We start from the raw sequence: 23,528 nt of genomic DNA, 5'->3' as shown, positions 1-23,528 counted from the left end.
CGTATACTTCTAAACTCATAGTTTAGTTTATGTGTTACTAACAAAATATCGAATCTGTTTAGTTTTACAGAAATGAGTACTATTTGTTTCATGTTCTCATGCTGATTTTACGTATTAAATATTGTACTGTGTGAGACGTAGAAAAAGAATAAAATATGTCTATACATACTTTTACAAAAAATCAACCTTTTCCTTATTTTCACGCACCTCAACATACATAACCCCTTAACACAAACGAACATTGTTCACTTAGGTGATCAATGTTACCCCGAACCAACCAAATCACCGTACCAAGAGGGTTAGCACGTACCTGTTTTAAAAATTTAAATCATGGAACGTTTGCTTGTGCAAGGAAACTATTAAAGAATGATCATAAAAAAGGATCCATTTTACCCCGGATTGCGGTTTTTGAAAATAAAGTTGCTTAGAAGCTATACGCAGCTGACTACTAGCATATAGCATATGTAAAACCCACTTATCTGAGCTTCTGGGTACGAGGGGCAGAGTAAGGGTTTACTCTCTGCTTTATCTAAAACAATCTATTCGTCCAACGAAAATTCGTCCACAGGTCCGCTGGAAGTTGCGTGTTGTTCGTTGCCCAATGTTGGCGTTTGTTATGTCGGCAAACTTCCGATTGATGAGATATAAAAAAGGACAAGGTACACCGGGGCAAGTTGAAACGGGTGAAGCAAAATGAAACGCAAAGTTTTGAAATAGTTATCACTACATTTAAGATTTTTTTTTCGCCAAAAGATTGTTTGAATCAAAAACCATGTGTTATGGCATTCAAGTTGATTACCATCATTGGATAACATCATGTTAACCCGCTGTTTCATCTTGCCCCACCCGTTTCAACTTGCCCCGGTGTACCTTATGCTGCAAAAGTAACGATATAGATGGGCTTGGTGGTCTAACGGCTGCTACTTTTGATTAGTGTGAAAGAAGGTCCTGGGTTCAATCACTGGCCCGTCCCTTTCTTACTACATTGTATCTTTTTATTAGGTACTTACACTTCTTCCCTACGTATGCATTTCATGTATTTATCTTTATATTGAGGGGGTTAGAAGCAAAGGGGTGTAAGTGGCAAAAACCCACTTTCGAGTAAATGAGGTTTAAAGTTTTGAACAAATTTTTCATCCCATACAGTGGCGTAGCCAGAAATTGTCTCTAGGAGGGGTTTTCAACGGTCAATGATATCTTTTTTGATTTGCCACTTACATTTTGTAAACTGTAATGAGCAATTGTACTCGAAGTGTGAAAATAGCGGCGCAGCCGAAAAATTTTTTCGTCGCAAAGCGCTTTATACTGAAAATTTGTTCCAAAATTTTTGGCTCTGGGGGGGGGGGGGGGGGGGGGTTAACCCTAAAACCCCCTCGTGGCTACGCCAGTGATCCCATACAAAATGTATGGAGTTTAAAAATCGACCCAATTTTCTTCGATTTATTGTAATTTTTATAATCATCGTAAAAATAATCTTAAAAAAATCCTGAAAGCATGAAATCTGAAGAATTTTTCTATATGCTCAGCTCAAAATCGACAAAATGGTTACTTACACCCCTTTGATTCTGGGCCCCTCAATTAGAAATGCTCCATAAAAAAAATAAAATTGTACCCATAGAAAATTAAACATTGAACAGTGGTCCACGAATCAGATTTACGAGGAAAGATGCATTCAGCGCCTTCAAATGATTTTCTAGATAAATATGGTCTTCTACAAAGTTGTTTCTAAAAATAAGGCCATCTTTTCAATATACATGCAAATTAAGGTGGTCCATATTTTTAAATAAATTGGGACATAAACTTTTCAGGCGTTAATTTTTTCAGTTTCGATTTTTAATCAAAGTCGCCCAAGAAACAATTGTAGAGCATTTGAATACGCGTCGTTTCGTGCGCTGAGATTGTCGTTATTTCTTTTGATTCAAATAGTTACAGGCGTTTGTTTTTAAATCATAGTTTTTTTTAAAAGGTGTTATGATGGGTTGGGGTAAATATAAAAAATATCTTTTGCCGCATTCAAAAGAAGATATGTTGTTATAAAACATATAAAAAATACACGGGTGTTATTTTTGTAACTCAAGTGAAAAATACTTGAAAAGTGCCTATTTTTTCTAGAAAATCATCAATATCGGAATGACGTAGCAACATTCTCAGCGCACGAAAATGTGTGTTTTTTAAAGCTCTAAAAATAGTTTTTAGACAACTTTGATGAGAAATTTTAGGCAAAAACCAGTTTAATCCACCTAGTGGTGATAGTGCCTTTCTCGTTGAATATGTACTCACGATCTTTACGTCGACATTAGGCAATCCTGAGAACACTTTTTTTTTTTTTATTCTTTATTCACTTAACCTAATTTTCAGCTCTATTGTCCACTTGGGCACTACGTGAGCAATTTCAATTGACAGCTGCACTTACATTTTTGTACAGCGCGTAGATTCTATTCTACTTTATCGAACTTGTTGCCTTTCTGCTGCTTTCATTTTTTCTACTTTATACCTAGTAGAATGATGAGCACAAGGGTGATGATGGATAGCCGTTGTTCCTTTCCAGTCCGATTGGGGGTCCATTATGAGTAAGCAGTTCGCCGATGTCCAGGTATCCGGGTTTGTTTGAGCCATGGGGCTCAGAAGAGGGTCAGTGTCAGTTGCTCTCGTAGGAAAAGCAACTGACGAAGAATTGCAAGTGCCGGGGCTGGGAATCAAACCCATGACCATCCGCATATGAAGCGAACGTGTGACCAACTACGCCACGGGCCCCGGCGTGAGAACACTTATACACTTAATACGATTAATGTAAAATTTGACCTCCTTATGGACCAAATTGTGCACAGTAATTTTAGACGCAAAAGGAGCTTGGAAAAACGATCAAATTATATTTTTTCCATAATACGTTATCCATCCTACTTTATGTTAACCCCACAGGAATTTGAAATGGTGTGATTTGATAAGATTGCTTTTGTCGCAATTTTATCCTCTTGCATATATGAAGACTTTGACCATTTCTTCACTTTTAATCTTACCCACCGTTTACCAGGCTTTTAAAAAGTTTTGAAAAGTTGAGACACAGACAAACAGACGTAACACCTTGAACGATTTTCATGGAAATCAATCGCCCAGTTCACACTACCATCACCTGGTGGAAAAGTTGCACGAATCACTGTATTGTGCAATATCGTCAACAGAAGGCGCTAGTGTGAAACGTCAAACGCATAGAAAAACGATGCGCGCGCCTCTGATTGTGAAAGCCATAACTATGAAAATTTAAAATGATCGTTAAATGCGTGGTCGATGGAAATTTCTCAAGTGTTACGTCTGTTTGTCTGTGGTTGAGATTTGATTTATTGCTAACATTGGTTTTGTTTACTTTCATAATTCCACTATTTGATATACCGCATGCATGGGCTTGGTTCAATTCCACGTTTGATCATTTCCGGCGGATACCTGGAACCGATTTCATGACACTAATATTGTCTGTGATTATTTTCTTGTCAACTGGTTATCAGGCTGGCTTAAAAGCCGCGAATTGATGTGGTCCATGGGGAGCATGCATTAAATATGCCACGCTGAAATTAGGAATGTTTGAAGCTCCGCTCTGCCCCTTTCGTACGGGTTTCTCCTATACATAATACATTGCTTGTCACACTTTAACTACCCTCTCTCCCCTAGGATCGTGACGTACTTAATGGCCTCATGCATGAATTTGGTTTACTTATATATTTTACCATTTCTGACAGGGCACTCGATACCTGTTCTTCAACACTACCGGTTCTCCCAAATGTGCGTCTGAGACTTTTTGCTGACAAACAGTTAATAAGGTTATTGAAAAAAACGCGATTTAGTGTGTCGCATGCACAGGTTCGGCTCACTTTTATATTCTACCACTTATGACGAAATCGGTTCCCGGACAGGACCTGTTGCCCTAAATTTGGTCTGAGATTTTTTTTTGTTGCTAACCGTTCATCAGGTTATCGAAAAAACCACTGTTTGATGTATCGCATGCATGGGTTTGGTTCACTATTATATTTGTACACTTCCGCTGGGATATCCGGAACCGGTTCCAGAACACTACCGGTTCAGATATGGTCGGAGACTAGTATCTTGCTAACCTTTCATTAGGTTATCAAAAAAGCCGCGCTCTGATGTTTCGTATGTATGGGTTTGTTTCACTTTTATATAAGGCGATTGTCGACGAGACACCCGGAACTTTTTCCGCAATACAACTGACAGTCTCCAATGTGGTCTGAGCCTACTTCCTTTATAAACGGCCATCAGGGTATTGGAAAAGCCGTGATTTGATGTGTCGCATGCATGGAATTGGTTCTCTTTTATATTTGGCCACTTCCGTCGGGCCCCCCGGAACCGGTTCCGGAACACTACCAGTTCAGATATGGTCTGATACTGTTTTCCTGTTAACGGCCTGGCTTACCCCTACTTTGAAAGATACGAACGACAGGGTAGATGGCGGTCGTCCCTTTGGTATCAGTGCCTTAGCCACTACATCTTCCGTCTGCAAGCAGCGTCGCGCAAGATTAAGAATGTCGTCTTCATTCTTCACCGTTCATCAGGTTATCGGAAATGCCGCTGTTTGATGTGTCGCATGCATGGGTTTGGTTCTCTTTTATATTTGGCCACTTCCGTCGGGACCCCCCGGAGCCGGTTCCGGAACACTACCGATTCAGATATGGTCTGATACAGTTTTCCTGCTAACCGTTCATCAGGTTATCGGAAATGTCGCTGTTTGATGTGTCGCATGCATGGGTTTGGTTCTCTTTTATGTTTGGCCACTTCCGTCGGGACCCAAGTAACACACATGTTATATAAAAGTTACGACAGCGCAAGTTTTGGTTGTATAGAAGTTTATTTTACGTTATTTCAACACAATGTTAGAATTACGTAAAATAAACTTCTATACAACCAAAACTTGCGCTGTCGTAACTTTCTTATAACATGTGTTGCTTGGGGACCCCCCGGAACCGGTTCCGGAACACTACCGGTTCAGATATGGTCTGATACTGTTTTGCTGCTAACCTTTCATTAGGTTATCGGAAATGCCGCTGTTTGATGTGTCGCACGCATGGGTTTGGTTCTCTTTTATATTTGGTCATTTCCGTCGGGACCCCTCGGAACCGGTTCCGGAACACTACCGGTTCAGATATGGTCTGATACTGTTTTCCTGCTAACCGTTCATAAGGTTATCGGAAATGCCGCTGTTTGATGTGTCGCATGCATGGGTTTGGTTCTCTTTTATATTTGGCCACTTCCGTCGAGACCCCCCGGAACCGGTTCCGGAACACTACCGGTTCCGGAACACTACCGGTTCAGATATGGTCTGATACTGTTTTCCTGCTAACCTTTCATTAGGTTATCGGAAATGCCGCTGTTTGATGTGTCGCATGCATGTGTTTGTTGCATTTTCATTTCTGGTTCCTCCCAAGGGTACCGGTCCGGAACACCTAAATGGCCATAACCCCGGAACGGCTGGACCGATCCGAACCATTTTCAATAGGAAACAATGGGACTATATGCCGCGTCGAATGAACCATCGGTCGTTAAATTCGGTTGAGGTTTACTACCAAAAAGTGATGTGAGTTTTTTGTACACACACATACACACATACACACACACGCACACACACACACACACACACACACACACACACACACACACACACACACACACACACACACACACACACACACACACACACACACACACACACACACACACACATACACACATACACATACACAGCCATCACCTCAATTCGTCGAGCTGAGTTGATTGGTATATGTGACTCGTCCCTCCGGACCTTCTATCAAAAAGTCATTTTTGGAGTGAACATATAGCCTTTCCAGTACACTTAGTGTACGAGAAAGGCAAAAAGATAAAGCGTTTAAACTGTTTTGACAAAATTTGGAGCATTTTCCCATAGTTTTCATAGGGTGACGCTAGAACAAATCGTTTTATTGCTTTATGTTTTTTGTTTTAAATTTCTCGTCAATGTCACCTTAGAAGCACTTTTAGAGCTTCCAAAAACGCACATTTTTGTGCGCTGAGAATGTTGCTAGAAAAAATAGGCTCTTTTTAATTATTTTTCACTTGAGTTACAAAAATAACACCCGTCTAATTTTTTGACATGATTTATAACAACATTTCTTCTTTTGAATGCGGGCAAAAGATATTTTTTATGTTTGCCCTAACCCGTCATAACACCTTTTTGAAAATCTATGATTTTTCCAGAAAAACACTTGTAACTATTGAACCAAAAGAAATAACGACCATCTCAGCGCACGAAACGACGCGTCTTCAAATGATCTACAAGTGATCTTGGGCGACCGGTTTTTCTTGAACCGCACTAATCTTATTCAGAAAAATACCTCTTGATCGGTCAATTTTAAAGCTACATAAAAAGTGTCTTCAGCAAACTTGCTCAAAATTGATAGTATACAGTTATTCTTGCAAATAAAAAAGTTTGGTTCCCAATTTATTTAAAAAAATGGACCACCCTAATTTTCATGTACATAGAAAGAGGGCCTTATTTTTAGGAACAACTTTGTAGAAGACCATATTTGTCAAAAAAAATATTTTAAGGCACTGAATGCATTTTTCCTCGTAAATTTGGTTCGTGGACCATTGTGCATTGTTCCATAGAAAAAGTAACTTTCACTATAAAAAAATTAAAATTGCTCCATTGAAAATAGATAAATGCACCATAAAATTATCAAACAGCACCATAACAAATATGAACTGCTCCATAAACAATTGAAAATTCTCCATAACTTTGAGCTTCTGCACCACTGAAATAGTGCAATGTAAAGTAGTATTGAATAACCGAATTTAAATTATGACAACGTGTACACTATGGACAATTTTTCCGGCTGTTCGGGTTCGTTTGGAAGTTGACCATCAATGTTAACTTCTTTTCCCGATCAGCCTAGATAGCTGTGTAGTGTCGGTAGCGGTTGTCTCAATTGGCTAAGAATAACACTACGGACCGCCTGATCCAGTGGTAAGAGTCCACTAAACAGGTGACCACTAATTCATGGTGTTATGCAGCTTTATGCTTACCGTGCCAAAGAATGAATGGTTTGGGGGGTCTAATAAAAACCTAACCACAAACGGAGCCTGTGGAGAATTAGGGCGTCCTCCACAGTATTACGCCCTTACTGCGCTAACCGGAGCAATGGTGCAGTGGACCTTGCGTTTCTCCGAGATAATCAGTTGCCCTTCTTAAGTCTCAAATTTGAGGCTAAATAAGGGCGGGGCTATTCAAATGTTGTTAATTAGCTTACATTACTGCCTATATGGGTTCGCTTAATGCGTTTTCGCCATTGGCGTTTTTCAATTGACCACGATTTGGTTCGTCGTTGATGTTTCCTTTTTGTGCTGTGATTGTGAAGAGTGTAATCCTGTCTAGTTTGGGTAGTGGCTACGGCAAGGAAACCTCAGATCAATTTTCAGCGTAAAAAGCGTATGTAGCCCAAGTGGATCTACATAAAAAGTTCATTTTCGTAGGGTAACTTCTGTTTAGGTTACCTTGTGAACCCAGCTTTGCTTTTTTCATTATAGATGAACTGTCGTGCCTCGAGCATTCTCTATTTTAGAATAACGTTAACAGTATGTTTCAACCTTTCCTTATGGATGCCTTCAAGCAAGCTCTTGTTTTCAGCATCTTTTCGCTGATATTTGGCATCTGAAGTAGCTCAGACATTGATTTGAGATGCTTCAGTTTGATGGAATACTTAGGTAGTACAGTTCATGGTTAACTTAACATAGAATTGCACCTAACCCAACTCTGCATGAGCAGAATTTGTCATGAGTTGACTGATTGGCATGCGCCAGATGAGGACTCTCCATTTGACCTTTTCGCACTTTGGAGTGTTCCTTCGCAAACTTTGCGTATTCAGGCGTCCCTGCTCAACAAGCTAGGGAACCTGTAATAATTGGTTGCGATCACATTTTATGGATAACTCGCTTCCATTGCTACTCCAAGAGAGTTTCATTATGATTTTGTTATTACAACGCCCTTCATTGTGGTATACCATAGCTACTGCTTTGAAAGAAGCTTGTCCTCTGCGGTCTGTGCGGACCGCAAGAGGTATTCCTGAATGGAACTCGGACCTGTTCAAGTTCTAAATATCTTCGGATAAACCAGTCTTTTGTATAGCTACGAATCTTTAGCTTCTACCCCCAGGATTGTAGCTATAGAATCGATTTAGTGAGCACTAAAAAGCTCTGCTTACTTCAAATCTCCTGGAGCAAATGGGGCTTTATCCTATTTTTCTCCAGAGGGATTTGAGTTTTTCAAACATGTTTTGAACTCTTGTAGTTTTCTATTGGGTATTTTCATGGCATGAAATTACTCTGTAGTTTTATCCCGAAAGGGTGCGTGCGTTGTATAAAGAAGGCATAAGTTCCAGATTTATCTGGTTACGTCGTTCTTTCTGAAATGCTCGAAACGCATTGTCGATTATCACATCTGTGATGTTCGTCTGGCTAACATGCCTGTTCATGTGAACTCACATGTCTCCCAATTTGGGATGTCCACAGTGACTCTTTTACATAAAGTTGTATACGTTTTCAAGAAAGCACTCGCTCAAACGTAGTTTTTGCTTGGGTGATTTCTTGAATATTGAGGATGTTTTTGATGGCGTGCCTTTCTATGTCATATTGAAAGTCGCATGACGTCGCAAGCTACCTCCAATGAGCTATAGGCTCTTTTTACGCTTATGCGTTTTACAGTGTCCTTTTCAGGGCACTGATTAACCCCGTTGTGGTATGAGCTATGAGCTCTCGTTGCGCTTATGCGTTCATTCCCTCTTCTAGGGCACCCTTTCCTATTTCATCACCTTTCCCTTTCCCAATTCCCATCCCTTGTCCCATTCTCCCTCAGGTAAATGATGAAATAGGCTCATATGTATGGCGATGGCACAAATGTCCCAAATGGAGGATAACGTGCCTCTGGAGCCGGCCTTCTGATACCTGATACCTGATACCACCCTAATTTTCATGTACATAGAAAGAGGGCCTTATTTTTAGGAACAACTTTGTAGAAGACCATATTTGTCAAAAAAAATATTTTAAGGCACTGAATGCATTTTTCCTCGTAAATTTGGTTCGTGGACCATTGTGCATTGTTCCATAGAAAAAGTAACTTTCACTATAAAAAAATTAAAATTGCTCCATTGAAAATAGATAAATGCACCATAAAATTATCAAACAGCACCATAACAAATATGAACTGCTCCATAAACAATTGAAAATTCTCCATAACTTTGAGCTTCTGCACCACTGAAATAGTGCAATGTAAAGTAGTATTGAATAACCGAATTTAAATTATGACAACGTGTACACTATGGACAATTTTCAATTTTTCATGGAGCAATTTATATTTTATATAGTGCAGTTTGATAATATTTATGGAGCATTTATCTATTTTCTATGGTGCAATTTTTTTTATGGTACAAGTTGATTTTTCTATGGAGCAATCTTCAACTTTGTATGTGTACAATTTCCATTTTTATGGAGCATTTGCAATTCATTATGAAGCATTTGTATTTTATTATGGTGCATATCTGCTTTATTTATGGCTGCAAAGTTGCACTTCTAATGAGAAAATTTTATGTTTTACCGGTACGTTTTCTATAAAATATGGAACGTTTTCAATTATGTTTGGGTAATATTGCACATTTTCATGGGACATATGTTCAATCTTTATGGAGCGCATTTTAATTTTCTATGGAGCGTTTCTAGCTGGGTGCAGTAAATAGGCTGCCGTTTTATATATCACGGATATCATGGTCTATATATAAGGCCTGTCACAGCAAATATTCAGCAATTTATCCCGATAATTATCATGTATTTCTCCTAAGATTACTACCAGGTTTCGCCATGTAATTCCTCCAGAGAATCCTGTAGGGATTCGTCCCAGGATTTTTCCTAGCATTTCTCTCAATATTCCACTCTCAGAATTTCTCATGGGATATCTTCATGTATTTTTTAAAGGATTCTTCCAGGAATTCCCGGCATTCTGTTAAGTACTTCTCTTGGGATTTTCCGGCATCCTTCCAGGGATTCCAACCAAGATTCCTCCATTGATTTCTCACATGATTTCTTTACGAAAGTCTTTGGAAATGTCTCATGGGTTTCCATCACGGATTCTTTGTGGAATTCCTTCTAATATTCCTCCCGGGATTTCTTCTTTAATAACTCCCGGAATTTTTCAGGGATTTCTTTTGGCAGTTTATCCGGGATTTTTTTTATTCCTACCGTGATTCCGTCAGGGATATTTTTCGGCATTCCATCAGGGATTCCTCCCAGGATTCCTTTATTGATTCTTCCCGGGATTCCTTGACGGATTTTTTTCTGGGATTCACTCACTGATTTTTTCCGAGACTACATCAACAATTCTTTTAGGATTCTTCTTCGCTTTTCTTCAGGGATCTCATCAGGAATTTCTCTTGGATTTCCTTCTTTGGTTACTGCCGGGATTCATTTACGAATTTCTTTCGAGATTCTTTCACAAAATGTTATATTATTATTTCGTCTCATTTTAACAGGTAAAGGTTTTAGGTTGAAACAAATTAGGTTCCTGTCCTCACCATTGCTAGTAGCAGCTATGGCCAGAAGAAAAAAAAATATAACATTCTGTATTGGTGAAGTACGAAGCTGTTTTATGTTGTACAAAATAAAACGTAAATTAAACAAAAATGTCCATTTACCTGTTTTAATGAAATTTGATGTGTTAAAGAAGCATGGCTGCATATTATCTAATTGATTCACATTATTCTCACTTCTAAAACATGCTTGTGTCCCTATTGTGGTAAATTTTGTTCAAAATTTACGTTTTATGATGTTTATCTTTAGTATAACGATCATTTTCAAGGAAATCAGCCCAAGTTGAGCTTATTTGGAAATTTCTTACCATATCATCACTAAAATTGCTTAAATTTAACCTTAGTATATCCATTTGGTACAATACTGGGGATAAAAACTCAAAATTTAACCATATGGACTCTATTTAGCAACCGTAGAATGAAAAACTTTTCGAACATTTTTCTTGCGTGCCGGAGCAAACGGATTTCAGAAAACGGAAGTGTACTGCTAGGCTTCGAGAAACAAACAAAAAATATCGTTATTCTAAACCGTATGCTTTATTGAATCAGTATTATGTGGCCCTTCAATACATGCATTCATTTTGGAAATATGAATAACAGATGTGAAATAAATTTATAATTTCTAAATTTGTATTTTGTATGAGAAGTTATTGGACACGGTGTATATCAGGGATTCCTTTAGGATTCTTCCTAGGTTCTTTCCCTGGATTACTTTAGGTCTTTCTCCCGGGCCTCGTTTGGAAATTCTTCCTGGGATTGAAATCCTGTTGATTTCTTTTGGAATTTCTTCAGGGGTATTTTCCGGCATTCCATCTGATATTTTTCTCGGAATTCCTTCATTGATTACTCCCGGAATTAATTTACATATTTCTTCCGGGATTTTTGCACGGGATACGGCCTGTATCAAGGATTCCTTTAGGATTCTTCCTTTAGGGTTGTTTCCAGGGATTCCTTCAGGGTTTTTTTTCAGGCTTCCTTAGGAATTCCTCAAAGAGTTCCTTCATTGTTACCTCCCTGAATTTCGTCATTTACTTCTACGTAATTTCTTTTAAAATAAAGTTAGAAATTATTATTTTCGGAGATTTCGCTAGAAATTTCTAACGGGTGTTACTTCCGCCATTCATTTATATATTTCTAACAGAACTCTCTCTTTCAGTTATCATCATATCAATCATTTAAAGTAGTCATTTAGCACTGATTTTTTTACTCAGTACTCAACAAACATACTTTCTGATGATCGTATTGGCGGTCGCTACATTTATCCCCACTTTCCGTGTTCTTCAACTCATAGGTTAAGGCCACACAATACGCTTATAGCTATATGTTTTTACAAAGCCTTACAGTTTTGTTTGAGTAGTAGGAGAAATATGAGTAAAACGTCCCTCAATTATCAAATTATTACTGTCAGTTGTCATTTTTTACAATGCAATACACGATTCAAAGTATTTCACTGAATCAGTAATGAGAGGCGGTGTAGATAAGACGCACGTTTTTGATAAGGGATTTCGCTTTTAGCTTCTAATGAAGTACCAAGGGCTCCAACATTATCTTTAATACACAATTGCATAGAGATGGAGGCGCGTGATAGGTAGTAGTTTGATGCCTAATAAGCAGTAATCAATTATTTAAATTTCTCTTAGTTAGACAATCTCTATAAAAGTAATAATTATTCATCTTGGTTCTATGCTTGATCTGCATTTGTTTTTGGTAATTTACATTCACGTACAGAAAAAAAAAACCTTGGGTAAAACGAAAAAAAGGAAAGCCGTTTGTCAGTCCCATGGGTACTTTCGTACACGTTCTTTTGCGTATTGATTTGGGTGTAACGATTGTTTCGCTTTCGTGCCTTTCTATGTACATATTCGTTATACTAGTTGCAAAACCTGCAGACGGTGAGGTTGGAAACTCGACACGTTTTGGGCATGACCTACAAGTGAGGCGGCTTATCAGCTGCTATTTACCTTCGTTCTTTTCCTAGCCGTCGTAGACTGGGTGCAATCAGCTGTTGCATATAGACTACGCAACAGTTTGGGCTTGGTATACAAGAGTGGGTGTATGTTAAACTGTCCCAAAAAAAAAAATCGATGTTCGAAAAGTCAAGGTGCTCAACCCTTAAATGAAAGATATGCATATTTGAAGTATTTTTGTAGAACATTTCGATTTTCTAAAAAATCGTTTAGAGGTTCCGCCAGGGCGATTTTTGAAAAATGACCCTTTTTCATGAAAATTCTCAAAAAAATATTTTTTTCGTAATATTTTTTCAACTTATGAATTTTTTTAATATTTTTATATTTTTCTATGGACCTATAGGCATTCTTTATGGGTATTAGTTTTTGAAATAATGTGCTTATATTGACGGCAGAACCTTTTTTGTGCTGATAAAAAGTCTATTTTTCAAGCATTTTTCTTCAAAATTTGCTAAAAAAATTCATGTACTATTTTTTATATTAAACTCTGGAAATTTCATCTGATAGTACTATTCATATGCGTCATTTCTCTAAAAAAAGATTCAAAATATCTTGTCTAGAAGCTGAGATATTACGCTTTTAGTGAATGGACAATTTTTCAAATATTTGCAAAACTTTGTATGTTGGTCTTTGTGCCACCCCAATGTATGTATATCAATAAAGGTTAGCCTTAAAATAAAAGCTTTACTCGTTAAATGGTTATAACGTGGATTGTTTTATATTCTGGGAAGGTTGGCAGTAGATCCATGAAAGGCTTTTATGTGAATATCTACAACATTGACGGGTGTCGTGATTACTGGTAGCGACGTATTAAGTTCAAGATTATTTCATGGAATCCCCGACTACTGCGTCTTGTTTTGTTAAGTAGGAATAATCATTCCATTCAGTGGTTACATAATGCCGGCGAAATCAATATAAAAAACCTTATTAAGAAATTGATTCTAAATAAATTTATAATATTAAACACAATATTTAGCTTTTGTGGAAGTACTTAGTTTTCTGATGTTCAAACATTGATTCCTCAATGCTTCAAGATCTCAAGTTTTCACGTGAAACTCCAAATATGCTGAATTTTGTGTATACAAAATATAAATAATTTCTGATCACAAGTTTGGGCGTGACAAGGCAATCAAAATATGAAGAAGTGATCGGACAACGCAGCACTTTGATTTACACGTGTGTTACTGTCCGATCAGTTTTGTACATTTTAGTTGCCATGCAGCGCCAAGATATGTGATCAGAAACGTTTTGTATTTCTCATACGCGAAATTCAGCATTATTTGTAATTTTGTGTCAACATTTGAACTCATTTCATTGAAGAAAATATAGTTATAGCATCTCAAAGTTTGCAATTTTGTATGGCAAACGGCGTTTTCCAATCAACTAAGCACCACAATGCCGAATTTCATATGAAATCGTTCAATTTGAAAATTGTGCCTTTACCTTGATACTTACTGATGCATTGATTTGTCTGAAGTTTTGCTTTTTAATAGAGCTTAAGAATTGGATTTACAAAACTGTGGAAAGTTCTGAACTTCCTAAGTCGTGATTTGAATGTGATTACAAGACCTAGTGTAAAATTTAACAGAGAAACAGCATTTTTCACAATTTACACATTTTTTTTTGTAATTTGATTGCATACATACTCCTCCCATACTGTTTGCATTCTAAATTTGTGTTGAAATTAAAAAAAAAAGAGTTGATTCTACCTGCAATGTTTAAGATGAAAAATTCACTTATTTCCACGAAAACTAAATTTGGTCTATTATATAAAAAAAGCTTATTTAGAATCTATCTTGACTTTATTAGGTTTTTTAATGATTTCATCACCGTTACGTAATCTCTGAATTGAATGGTTATTCCTACTTAACAAAAAAAGGCGCAGTAGTCGGGGTTTCCATGAAATAATCTTGAACTTAATACGTCGCTATCAGTAATCACGTCAATGTTGTAGTTTTTCACATAAAAGCCTTTCATGAATCTACTGCCAACTATCCCAGAATATAAAACAATCCATGTTAGAACCATTCAACAAGTAAAGCTTTTATTTTAAGCCTAACCTTTATTATTATACATACATTAGGGTGGCACAAAGACCAACATACAAAGTTTTGCAAATATTTGAAAAATTGACCATTCACTAAAAGCGTAATATCTCAGCTTCTAGACAAGATATTTTAAATCTTTTTTTAGAGAAATGACGCATATGAATAGTACTATCAGATGAAATTTCCAGAGTTTAAAATAAAAAATAGTACATGATTTTTTTTAGCAAATTTTGAAGAAAAATGCTTGAAAATAGACTTTTTATCAGTACAAAAAAGGTTCTGCCGTCAATATAAGCACATTATTTCAAAAACTAATACCCATAAAGAATGCCTATAGGTCCATAGAAAAATATAAAAATATTAAAAAAATTCAGAAGTTGAAAAAATATTACGAAAAAAATATTTTTTTGAGAATTTTCATGAAAAAGGGTCATTTTTCAAAAATCGCCCTGGCGGAACCTCTAAACGTTTTTTTAGAAAATCGAAATGTTCTACAAAAATGCTTCAAATATGCATATCTTTCATTTAAGGGTTGAGCACCTTGACTTTTCGAACATCGATTTTTTTTGAAATACATGATGCTTTATAGGGAGTTCAATATCCACTGTACGTCTGAATGGTGTAGAAAGTCACGGTTATGTTTTTATTGGCGGTGCTGGTTCGTGTCACAATCTATATTCTGGCTGCTATTGAGTGATATGAGTTTTTTACATTTTTGAATATAAATTATAATCTTTTAACAGCTACGCATACTTCAACTGCCACTTGCAGTCTCTCTCAGTGGAATTAAGGATTTTTTTCAAGTTTGGTTTGACTTTACTATAGTTGAATCACCTATGCTCCGTAGCTTAATATGTGTTTCAAAACACTTATTTCCAATATATGATCTGATTAGAAGAAAATACCACAACCATACAAAATTATGTTATTGATGCAATAGTTATGGAATTCCATTTGATATGCTTGGGTTTTAGAACCCAAGTTTTACCAAAGGTTTGGTGGCATTGCCCGAAGTTCATAGAAACTTTCTTGATTCTGAACTCAATGTGAGGTGTCGAGGAAAGCTTGAAGTCACATAAATTTCAGAATCAAAGAGAAACAAAAGTCGAACGACATTACGGTTTCGCCGTGAATAGAACAAGAGATGTTTATCTGAGGAGCACTTTGCGTCAGGTCGAAAATGGTCCTGATGCAAATACCAACCTTTGTTTGCTCTGACATTCATATGCGCAACAGAAACACGTGTTTGATGAACTTTGAATTATGAAAAGAAATCCACGTGTTCCGGTGGGAATCGAAACCACGGCTCCCAATTCGCTAGACGGGCGCTTCTTTCCTCCAAGCTACGGAGCAATCCACTTGACAATCTCCGTGCCCTGATGGCACAGAACTGAACTCGATTCCGCTAATGCACATGGTTTGTTCTTTTTCACAATCCAAATCTCCTTTGGATGGAATCAAATGAATTTCTACACGTCTCTTGTATGCAATATGCATGAATGTCAGAACGGGAGAGAAATTGTTTTCGAATTGTCGTAAGCTTCGGGCACCGTCTATCCGATGATTTATCGGTATGACAATTCCCAGAGTCCAAGCGTCATTTTAAGAGTGTGTTTATTTATTTATTTATTTATTTATTTATTATTATTTCATCTGATATGGTCTTAATGGATGTTGTAAGTATATTTCTAATCAAATAATATTCAGTTGCAACTTAGTCAAAAACTGCTTAGACGTTAACCCAAAGTCAAAAACTGATTCCACGGTGTTGAACATGAGGACAATAGCTCAAATTGGTTGGTTATATCCATACAGGATACGATGAAATCCGGTGTGCATTAGACTTCACTGTCTTAGCATGCGGCCAGGTGTACATGGAAGTCGAACAGTGATAGGAGTCTTGGGCAGTCGATATCACTATTTAAGAGTTTTACAACGAATGCAGCCTGTTGAATTTTGCGTCTTCTGTCAAGGGTTTCCAGATCGAGCAAACGACATCTGTTGGGGTACGCCGGAAGCCCACGGGAGACTCCTAAGTATGAGTCGAATAAACCCTTGTTGCACTCGTTCAATCCTCAGATCTCATGTGACATCATGTGGGGCCCAAACAACCGAGGCATACTCCAGGACCGAGCGTACGAGAGAGTAGCAAAGCGATTTGTTCCTTGCAGTGAATGCATCACGAGTGTCACGCAGGAATATTCGGATAATAACCCTCGAGTGATCGCGCTGTTATAATTTGTACAACACGTGGTGATCGACTGTTTGCTTACCGCGTGAAGCGAACAATAGCGTGGCACTCTGCTAGGCATAGGCATCATAAACCGAAGGCCAAAGGGGGGGGGGGGGGGGGGGGGGGTAGCAGGTATGCAGCGCCCGGGCCCCATATTTCAGAGGTCCTAGCATCACCCTTGTTTTACTGCTGAATTCTCCCCAGTTAGAAGTGTTTAGAATCCGGGTATTAACATTTGCAGCAATACCATCCCAGTAAAGAAACATGTGTTAAGTAAAAAGGATTCTATGTAGTATGTTTCTTGCACACCAGAACTTACTAATCTTAGGAAAGCTAGTACATACATGGATTCCAAGCGCAATTTGATGTCCTTTGCATAAAGTTTAGCCTCGGACGGCGAGGTTTTTTAACTATCTGCAAAGTAAAGTTGGTTTACTTAGTTTTGTTCAGAGACCGTAAGAGAGACGAACCAGCCAAGGGCTAAAAGTCTCTTAAATAAAGACAAATCAATCAATCAATCAGAGACCGTAAGCTACCACAATACCAGTAACAAGGACTAAATACTACGATACCTTGAATTGCCGGAACGCATATTCTTAAACTGGAAAAAATAGATGACACTAGGTTTCGGTAGATCTTACTGCGTAACGCAATCCGAAAGGGTGATCTACCCATGTTACGGGCTCCGTTGAAGACACTTTGCATTAGAGTTCCCTGTTTGGTGGACTTTTACCTCCGTAACAGGGGGTCCGTAGTACTATTCTAAGCTTGAAAATTTCCTTGAAAGTTCAAAGATTTTTTCACAGAGTTATTGGAAGAATACCAAGAATTTCTATAGGAATTTGCGAAACTTTTACTGATTTACTGATTTTACTTAGCAACATAGGCGTCAATTTGTGACGTAGTTAAGGAGACAAGGTTTTTGAATTCAATAATATTTGTATAAAACCAACGCAATTCATCCAAACGAGAAATGTGAAAGCTAGCTAAAAAATGATTATGCCCAATTTTGAAAAGCTTCGCCCCACATTACTACATTTCAAGTCGGCGCCTATGCTTAGCGAACTTATCAGCTATTTAAATCGAACTCAGAAACTGTTGAAACACTTTTTAAAGGCATTATAGCCAGAATTCTAGGCTAATTACTTTGAAGAGTTTCAGTACGATTTTTTTAAAGAAAATACTTATTATTGAGTTCTTGAGAAATTTTCTTTCTGAATTAGGGGGGTAAGGTATGGCGAACTCCTGAATATATTTTGTAGATTTCTTGAGGAAATTTTAGACAAAATGTCTGTTGAAAAGTAGCGGATTTTGAGAAAATTCAAAAAATTTCGCCATTTGTTTTGTTCAGCCGAATGAAAATTCGTTCGGCAGTCCAGGCCAAACAAATTTAGCAATTTGACATGAATTTGTATTAGAAAACAATAGGTTATATCAGGAACATCAGAGTTTAAAAAAAAAAAAACTTACAGCTTGTATTAGAATTTTCACTGTTTCATAAAGTTAACCAATACTCAATAGTCTTGTTAGAACTTGTTATGCTCCTAGCTCCTACGAAAAAGTGATCGTAATCGATCAACAACTTCGTCGAAAACTGTTTCATAGGTTCTACTAGAAATTCTCTTTGAAGCTTTCGTTAAAAAACGATCCCAATTTTTACTAGAAAATTGCGAAGATTTCCGCTTTATAGGTATATGCGTAGACTTCCTCAAATATTCTAATGACACGAGCACACTTGCAAAAAGCGTGTATTACTTATTATAATTTCTTTTTATATTCGTTTCTATCTACAAATTCATAATTGGATCGCTGTTATGTAGGGTAAAAGCACTAGACTTTGCCACTGCTCTAGACTTCGCCTCTTCCATACAAATTCCAGTGGCGAAGATTAGAGCATAATTATAGGGGGCGAAGTCTAGTGTTTTTACCCTATAAATTGAAGTTGGCACCAAAAAGATTTCTTCTTTTGCTATTTTTTTTATTTGATTTTGTTCTACCATCTATTGTAGCAACTAGCAAGGCATTTGCCTATAGCACTGGAATAATCTGAAGCGATTTGATCAAGATTGTGCTATTGTTAATGATCAGTCATTCTCCTGTATGAAGGGCCAAAAGGGTTGTGCGGACCCGCAAGCAGAGACACTTGCGCGAAACCCGCGTCAGGGGAAAAGAATCTCCTTCCAAAAGAAAGTTCTCACGAACAACTGCAAAATCAAGCCCTCGTTTGACAGAATACTCTCAATAGATGGGTTCGAAGAGCCTGCCCTAACAAGCATTCCTTCTTGCAGACTTTGGTTAGGGTCAATCACGTAGTAGCAACCACAGATGTGCAGTATGTCTAAGTAAAGCTCTAAGCTAATGATAAACCACATTTTCAGATATTTTTTTAAAAGTTTACATCATCCTGCATTACCATGGTACTGGATGTCATTTTCCCCATTTTCCACCCAGTTTGCCGAATCTGCAATCTAATTAAATTTGCAGGTCCATCCAAGGTGCAGCCAATTATAAAAATCGATTTTCAGATGATTGCGCAGCAGCTTCAACCTACATTTTGAACGTGATAAAATATTGCAATAAATTATGACTCTGACAAGCTTTTGTTTTTCAGCACTTTCATACGGTTGTTGCGAAGACAAGCGACTATGTAGGTATGTGGCTACGGTGGCTACATGATACAGTATCGAACAAAGGTATGCTACGTAGGGTATTGGTTCTTTTATTGAGCATGTAGCTCCCATTTTCATTCTATGAAAAACAAAAGATTGAAGCGTTGTTTGTTTTGTTTCTTATTTTTGTATTTTTTGTTAGAAGTGAGCACCCATGAAAACAAAAAGAATGGAGTCAATCGGTGCTGTTATCGCTTGTATTCAAATGGGATGAATTTGGGAACGTGAGATTACTTATGGCACTCATATCCTACATAATGGGAAGCTATAAAGCGGAGAAAGATTTCAGTGTAACCGTTCAAATGGTTTATGATTTTTGGCGATGGAAGTTTAAAATAAACGATAACCGTGATTAAAAAATATCGATTTGATAAATGATGTTCTTAGGTAATGAAAGTACATGCCAACAAGCGGAAGAGAAAAAAGTAATGTTTATTTAAAGTAATCTAACGAATACTTAAGGGGTGAATCAAAATGCCCATGGTAAACTCAAATATACGGGTCTTCTTAATTTTTTTTCTAGAATAGCGTTTTTTTTTAAATCAAAGACCATTGAATGTTTCTTTAATTTTATCTTCATTTTCTCAACATGCGCAACAAAAAATGTAATTGATTAGTCAACGTATACTCTACTCCTCCCTCACATATTTCAGTTGTCAGTTTGCATTCTAAATGTTCACCTAATACTGTACTCGTTATTGTATGCTGAGCTCTTCGTTTCTATGAGCTACTTCGCGGTAAATATATCATGTTGTTTTTGAATAAATTATTTATTGCATATAGGTATTTTGGACACATATGCTTCTTCTATTCAGTTAAAAAACTTTTGCACCGTGGTCGGAAATAAAATGGCAAAAGAAGTTCTCTGCGAACAATAATTTAAAATTCATATATTGAAACTTGAAACCGTTTGCACGTTGCCGGAGTGAAAGAAAATCGGTTTCAAATGGTCCTGCATATTTACACAACCTGGCATTTTCTTCGTAAAATGATTTCCCATTTTCTCTTTCCATATCTTACAGATCGACGCGGCACTAAGTTTGTCGTCCTCGGAGGACACCGAAACGACGGAGCATCGCAATCAGGCAAAGGTAGACAATATGCTGCGGAAAAAGTATGAAGCGGCACAGTGGAAGCACCCAGGTGAGGCAATACGGTGAAAAGTTTAAAGACTGTTTGTATATCAATATTTTCCTACCGAATGAAAGTGGTCGTTCACAATGCATAAAAGAATGCGAACGGATGCGAGACGGAGATCAAATCCGTTTTTTATCGGTTCAAGGAGCTATTGTTCCACATGAACCCCAGGTGCGGGAATTTATTCCTTTATTGGCTTGTATTGTTCAAATTAGGACAAAATTCATGAAGCATATTCAGGTTTCTAAAGGAATAGGACAGATCGATTAAGTAGTTTTGTAGTTTTGTAGTAATGAGCTGAATTTTTGTATGATGAGAAGGTCAATTCTCCGTTTCTGCAATGAAAGGGTGCAACAAGCGTGGGTATTATTATTCCTTGCCTAATTTGATGCTGTTTGAGCGAAACTTTGGGCAACAGTGTTATTGTTTTCTTCATTTCTTGCAACATAAACAACATAGTTATCCAAAGTTTTGCTCAAACAGCGTCAAATTACGAAAGGAATAATAATACCCACACTTACTGCACCATTTCATTGCAGAAATGGAGAATTGACCTTCTCACCATACAATAATTCAGCTCATTACTACAAATCTAGTACTATACCGAACGTGCCCCATTGAGCATACGTATAAATGTAATTTGCCACCCCGACTTTGGCGGACTTTGGGCCGAAAATCAAGAAAGATTTTTAGCTAAAAAAACTTACATTTATTGAAGTAATTATCAAAATAAGATAGTAGGGTAGCGAACCACTTGGGCAGCGGCCGGTATTTTGGGCACTCTTCGCTATAACTCAGTCAATTCCAAACCAATTGACTTAAAATTTTGTACACGGCTAGATACTATACGTATCTCTCATTGCGTTCCTGAGTTATAGCAGAAAAGTGCCCAAAATAGGACCCCTGCCGAGATGGTTCCACTTTCCTATATGGTAAATATAACTTGCGTTGACAATTCGGTGTAGAAAAAAGTCAGAGTTAGTTAATTTTTCACTAAGAAAAAGTGATATGACTTTTATTGGAAGACGTACCGCCACGGTACAACCTTGAGCGACTGAAGCAACCGGATGTCGCACATTGGAGTAAATCATATCAAAACCTGATCATAAGTGGAAAAACTCAAAATGAAGTAATTGGGTTTTCCGTTGTGTTTTTGCCAAGTGTAGTGTAATCGTGTAATCGTTTGACAGCTAAGCAGTGTCCAAATGTCTTGTTTACGCTTATCTTAGTGAAGCTGAATGTTAGCCGTTTTCTTTGATATAACTCACTGCGCTTGCTAGTTTTGACCGTACGAAGTGAATAAAATTGATAGTCATCAATTCAACGATGCAGTTTGTTAAAGAAGGTTAATGTTGTTATTCTGTTGATTTGAATCCCAAATAAATTGACGTTAAATTTACATGCAATATTTGAAAATACTGAAAATAAATATTTGATGAAATCCTTTACCGTACCGTCGATGGGGGTGACAATGGGTCTGGGGGGTGAGATTGGGTCAAAACGGAGAAACATAAAATTTGAAATAGCTCATCAACTATCGCTAATTTATGTTGAAAACATTATATTATTTCAAAGAGGAGATGTTTTTACACGTCATGATGCAGAATAAGATGTTTAGCAATAATGCTTTTTTGTTGAATTTGTGGCTAAATTTATATGATAAAACTACTACTGAATCACCCTGAAAAAATTTCTCCATCGTAATGTTTCACACAAATACCTAACCATAAATTTTCTTATAAGTGGTTAGCTGTAGGTATAACCTGGTTGATGCAATGAAAAACGCGGGCTGTCATTGCTCTTCTATTTAAAAATTCAATATTTTCGATCCAATGTCTAAATATTAAGAATGGGGGTGAGATTGGGTCAAGCAAGTTATCGAGTACACATAACCTTAACTAAAAATTCAACTTGTTATCCAGTCCCCATTTGATGTTAGAGTGGTGCCATGTTTACCGTATCTTCATAAAAGCACGCATTTCTTCGAAAATATGTCGAAGAAGTGGCAAGCGGGAGTGGTCATACGTTTAGTGCCTGAAATCATTTATAACAATAAACCCATGCGTTTGGACAGAAGAATAAGTCTACAAGAACTCATACAAAATTTATTAAAAAATCCGTTTAAATGTTATTGCGGGAGAGGGTCTAATAATGTGAAATGTTGTGTAACATAATATTTAAACGACCCTCTATCTTAAGATGGAGTGATTTGCTTTGAAGTATAGAGGCCAATGATTATAAGAGTTTATAGCGGAGGGTTTGGTTAAACATTTCTTATGCAGTACACTAAAAATATCATGTTTTTTTTCAATCAATCATTCAATACCCCCCTCCCTCATTGTAATCCACCCCCTGGGTTGAAACATTAGATAAGGATAGTGGCAAAAAATGCCGATACAACATACATGCGTGATTTTATCAAATTTCAACCATTTTTTCGGTTGTATTGGTCCTTTTAGGTGGATTAATCATCTTTTAAAATTACCTAAGCTTGTATTCGTCATGGTTACATTGTGTTTTAAGAATGTTTGCTATATATGATCAATAAAATTAACTTATATTCTTAGATAGGCGATTTCGAATACTTTGACCCATTCTCACCCCCTCTAAGGGGTGAGATTGGGTCAATTTTCAATCATTTGTAGTTTAGTAAGCAATTCATATAATGTGATAATTTCTTGCTAAACTGTCATTACCACATAGAAGAATATACATACCTAATAAAAAGTTATACCGACTTCAATTGTATTTGTTATTTAACAAACATTCTTTGAGTATCATTTTTTGACCCATTCTCACCCCCAACGACGGTACATTCAAAATGAAATAAGTTAATTTTCCGGCTGTTTCCAGGAAATCTG

General features: G+C 37.2%; 1 protein-coding gene and 1 long non-coding RNA gene across 3 annotated transcripts in view; both read left to right on the top strand.

Moving 5' to 3' along the window:
* Positions 1-23,528, top strand: part of LOC134287936 (uncharacterized) — a 179,781-nt gene that overhangs the window by 2,653 nt on the left and 153,600 nt on the right. The window lies entirely within an intron of this gene.
* The window catches only part of LOC109401416 (uncharacterized protein KIAA0513), a 52,736-nt gene that overhangs the window by 1,194 nt on the left and 28,014 nt on the right, over positions 1-23,528 (top strand). For both annotated transcript variants that reach the window (XM_062851213.1, XM_062851214.1), the window contains one exon: positions 20,553-20,673. In XM_062851213.1, coding sequence (XP_062707197.1) covers positions 20,553-20,673 — 121 coding nt within the window. The remainder of the gene's footprint in view (positions 1-20,552; positions 20,674-23,528) is intronic.

The sequence above is a fragment of the Aedes albopictus genome, chromosome 2, assembly GCF_035046485.1.
Source record: "Aedes albopictus strain Foshan chromosome 2, AalbF5, whole genome shotgun sequence".
Taxonomy (NCBI): Eukaryota; Metazoa; Arthropoda; class Insecta; order Diptera; family Culicidae; genus Aedes; species Aedes albopictus.
Note: the sequence above shows the minus strand (reverse complement) of the source record. Positions and strands in the feature narration are given on the sequence as shown.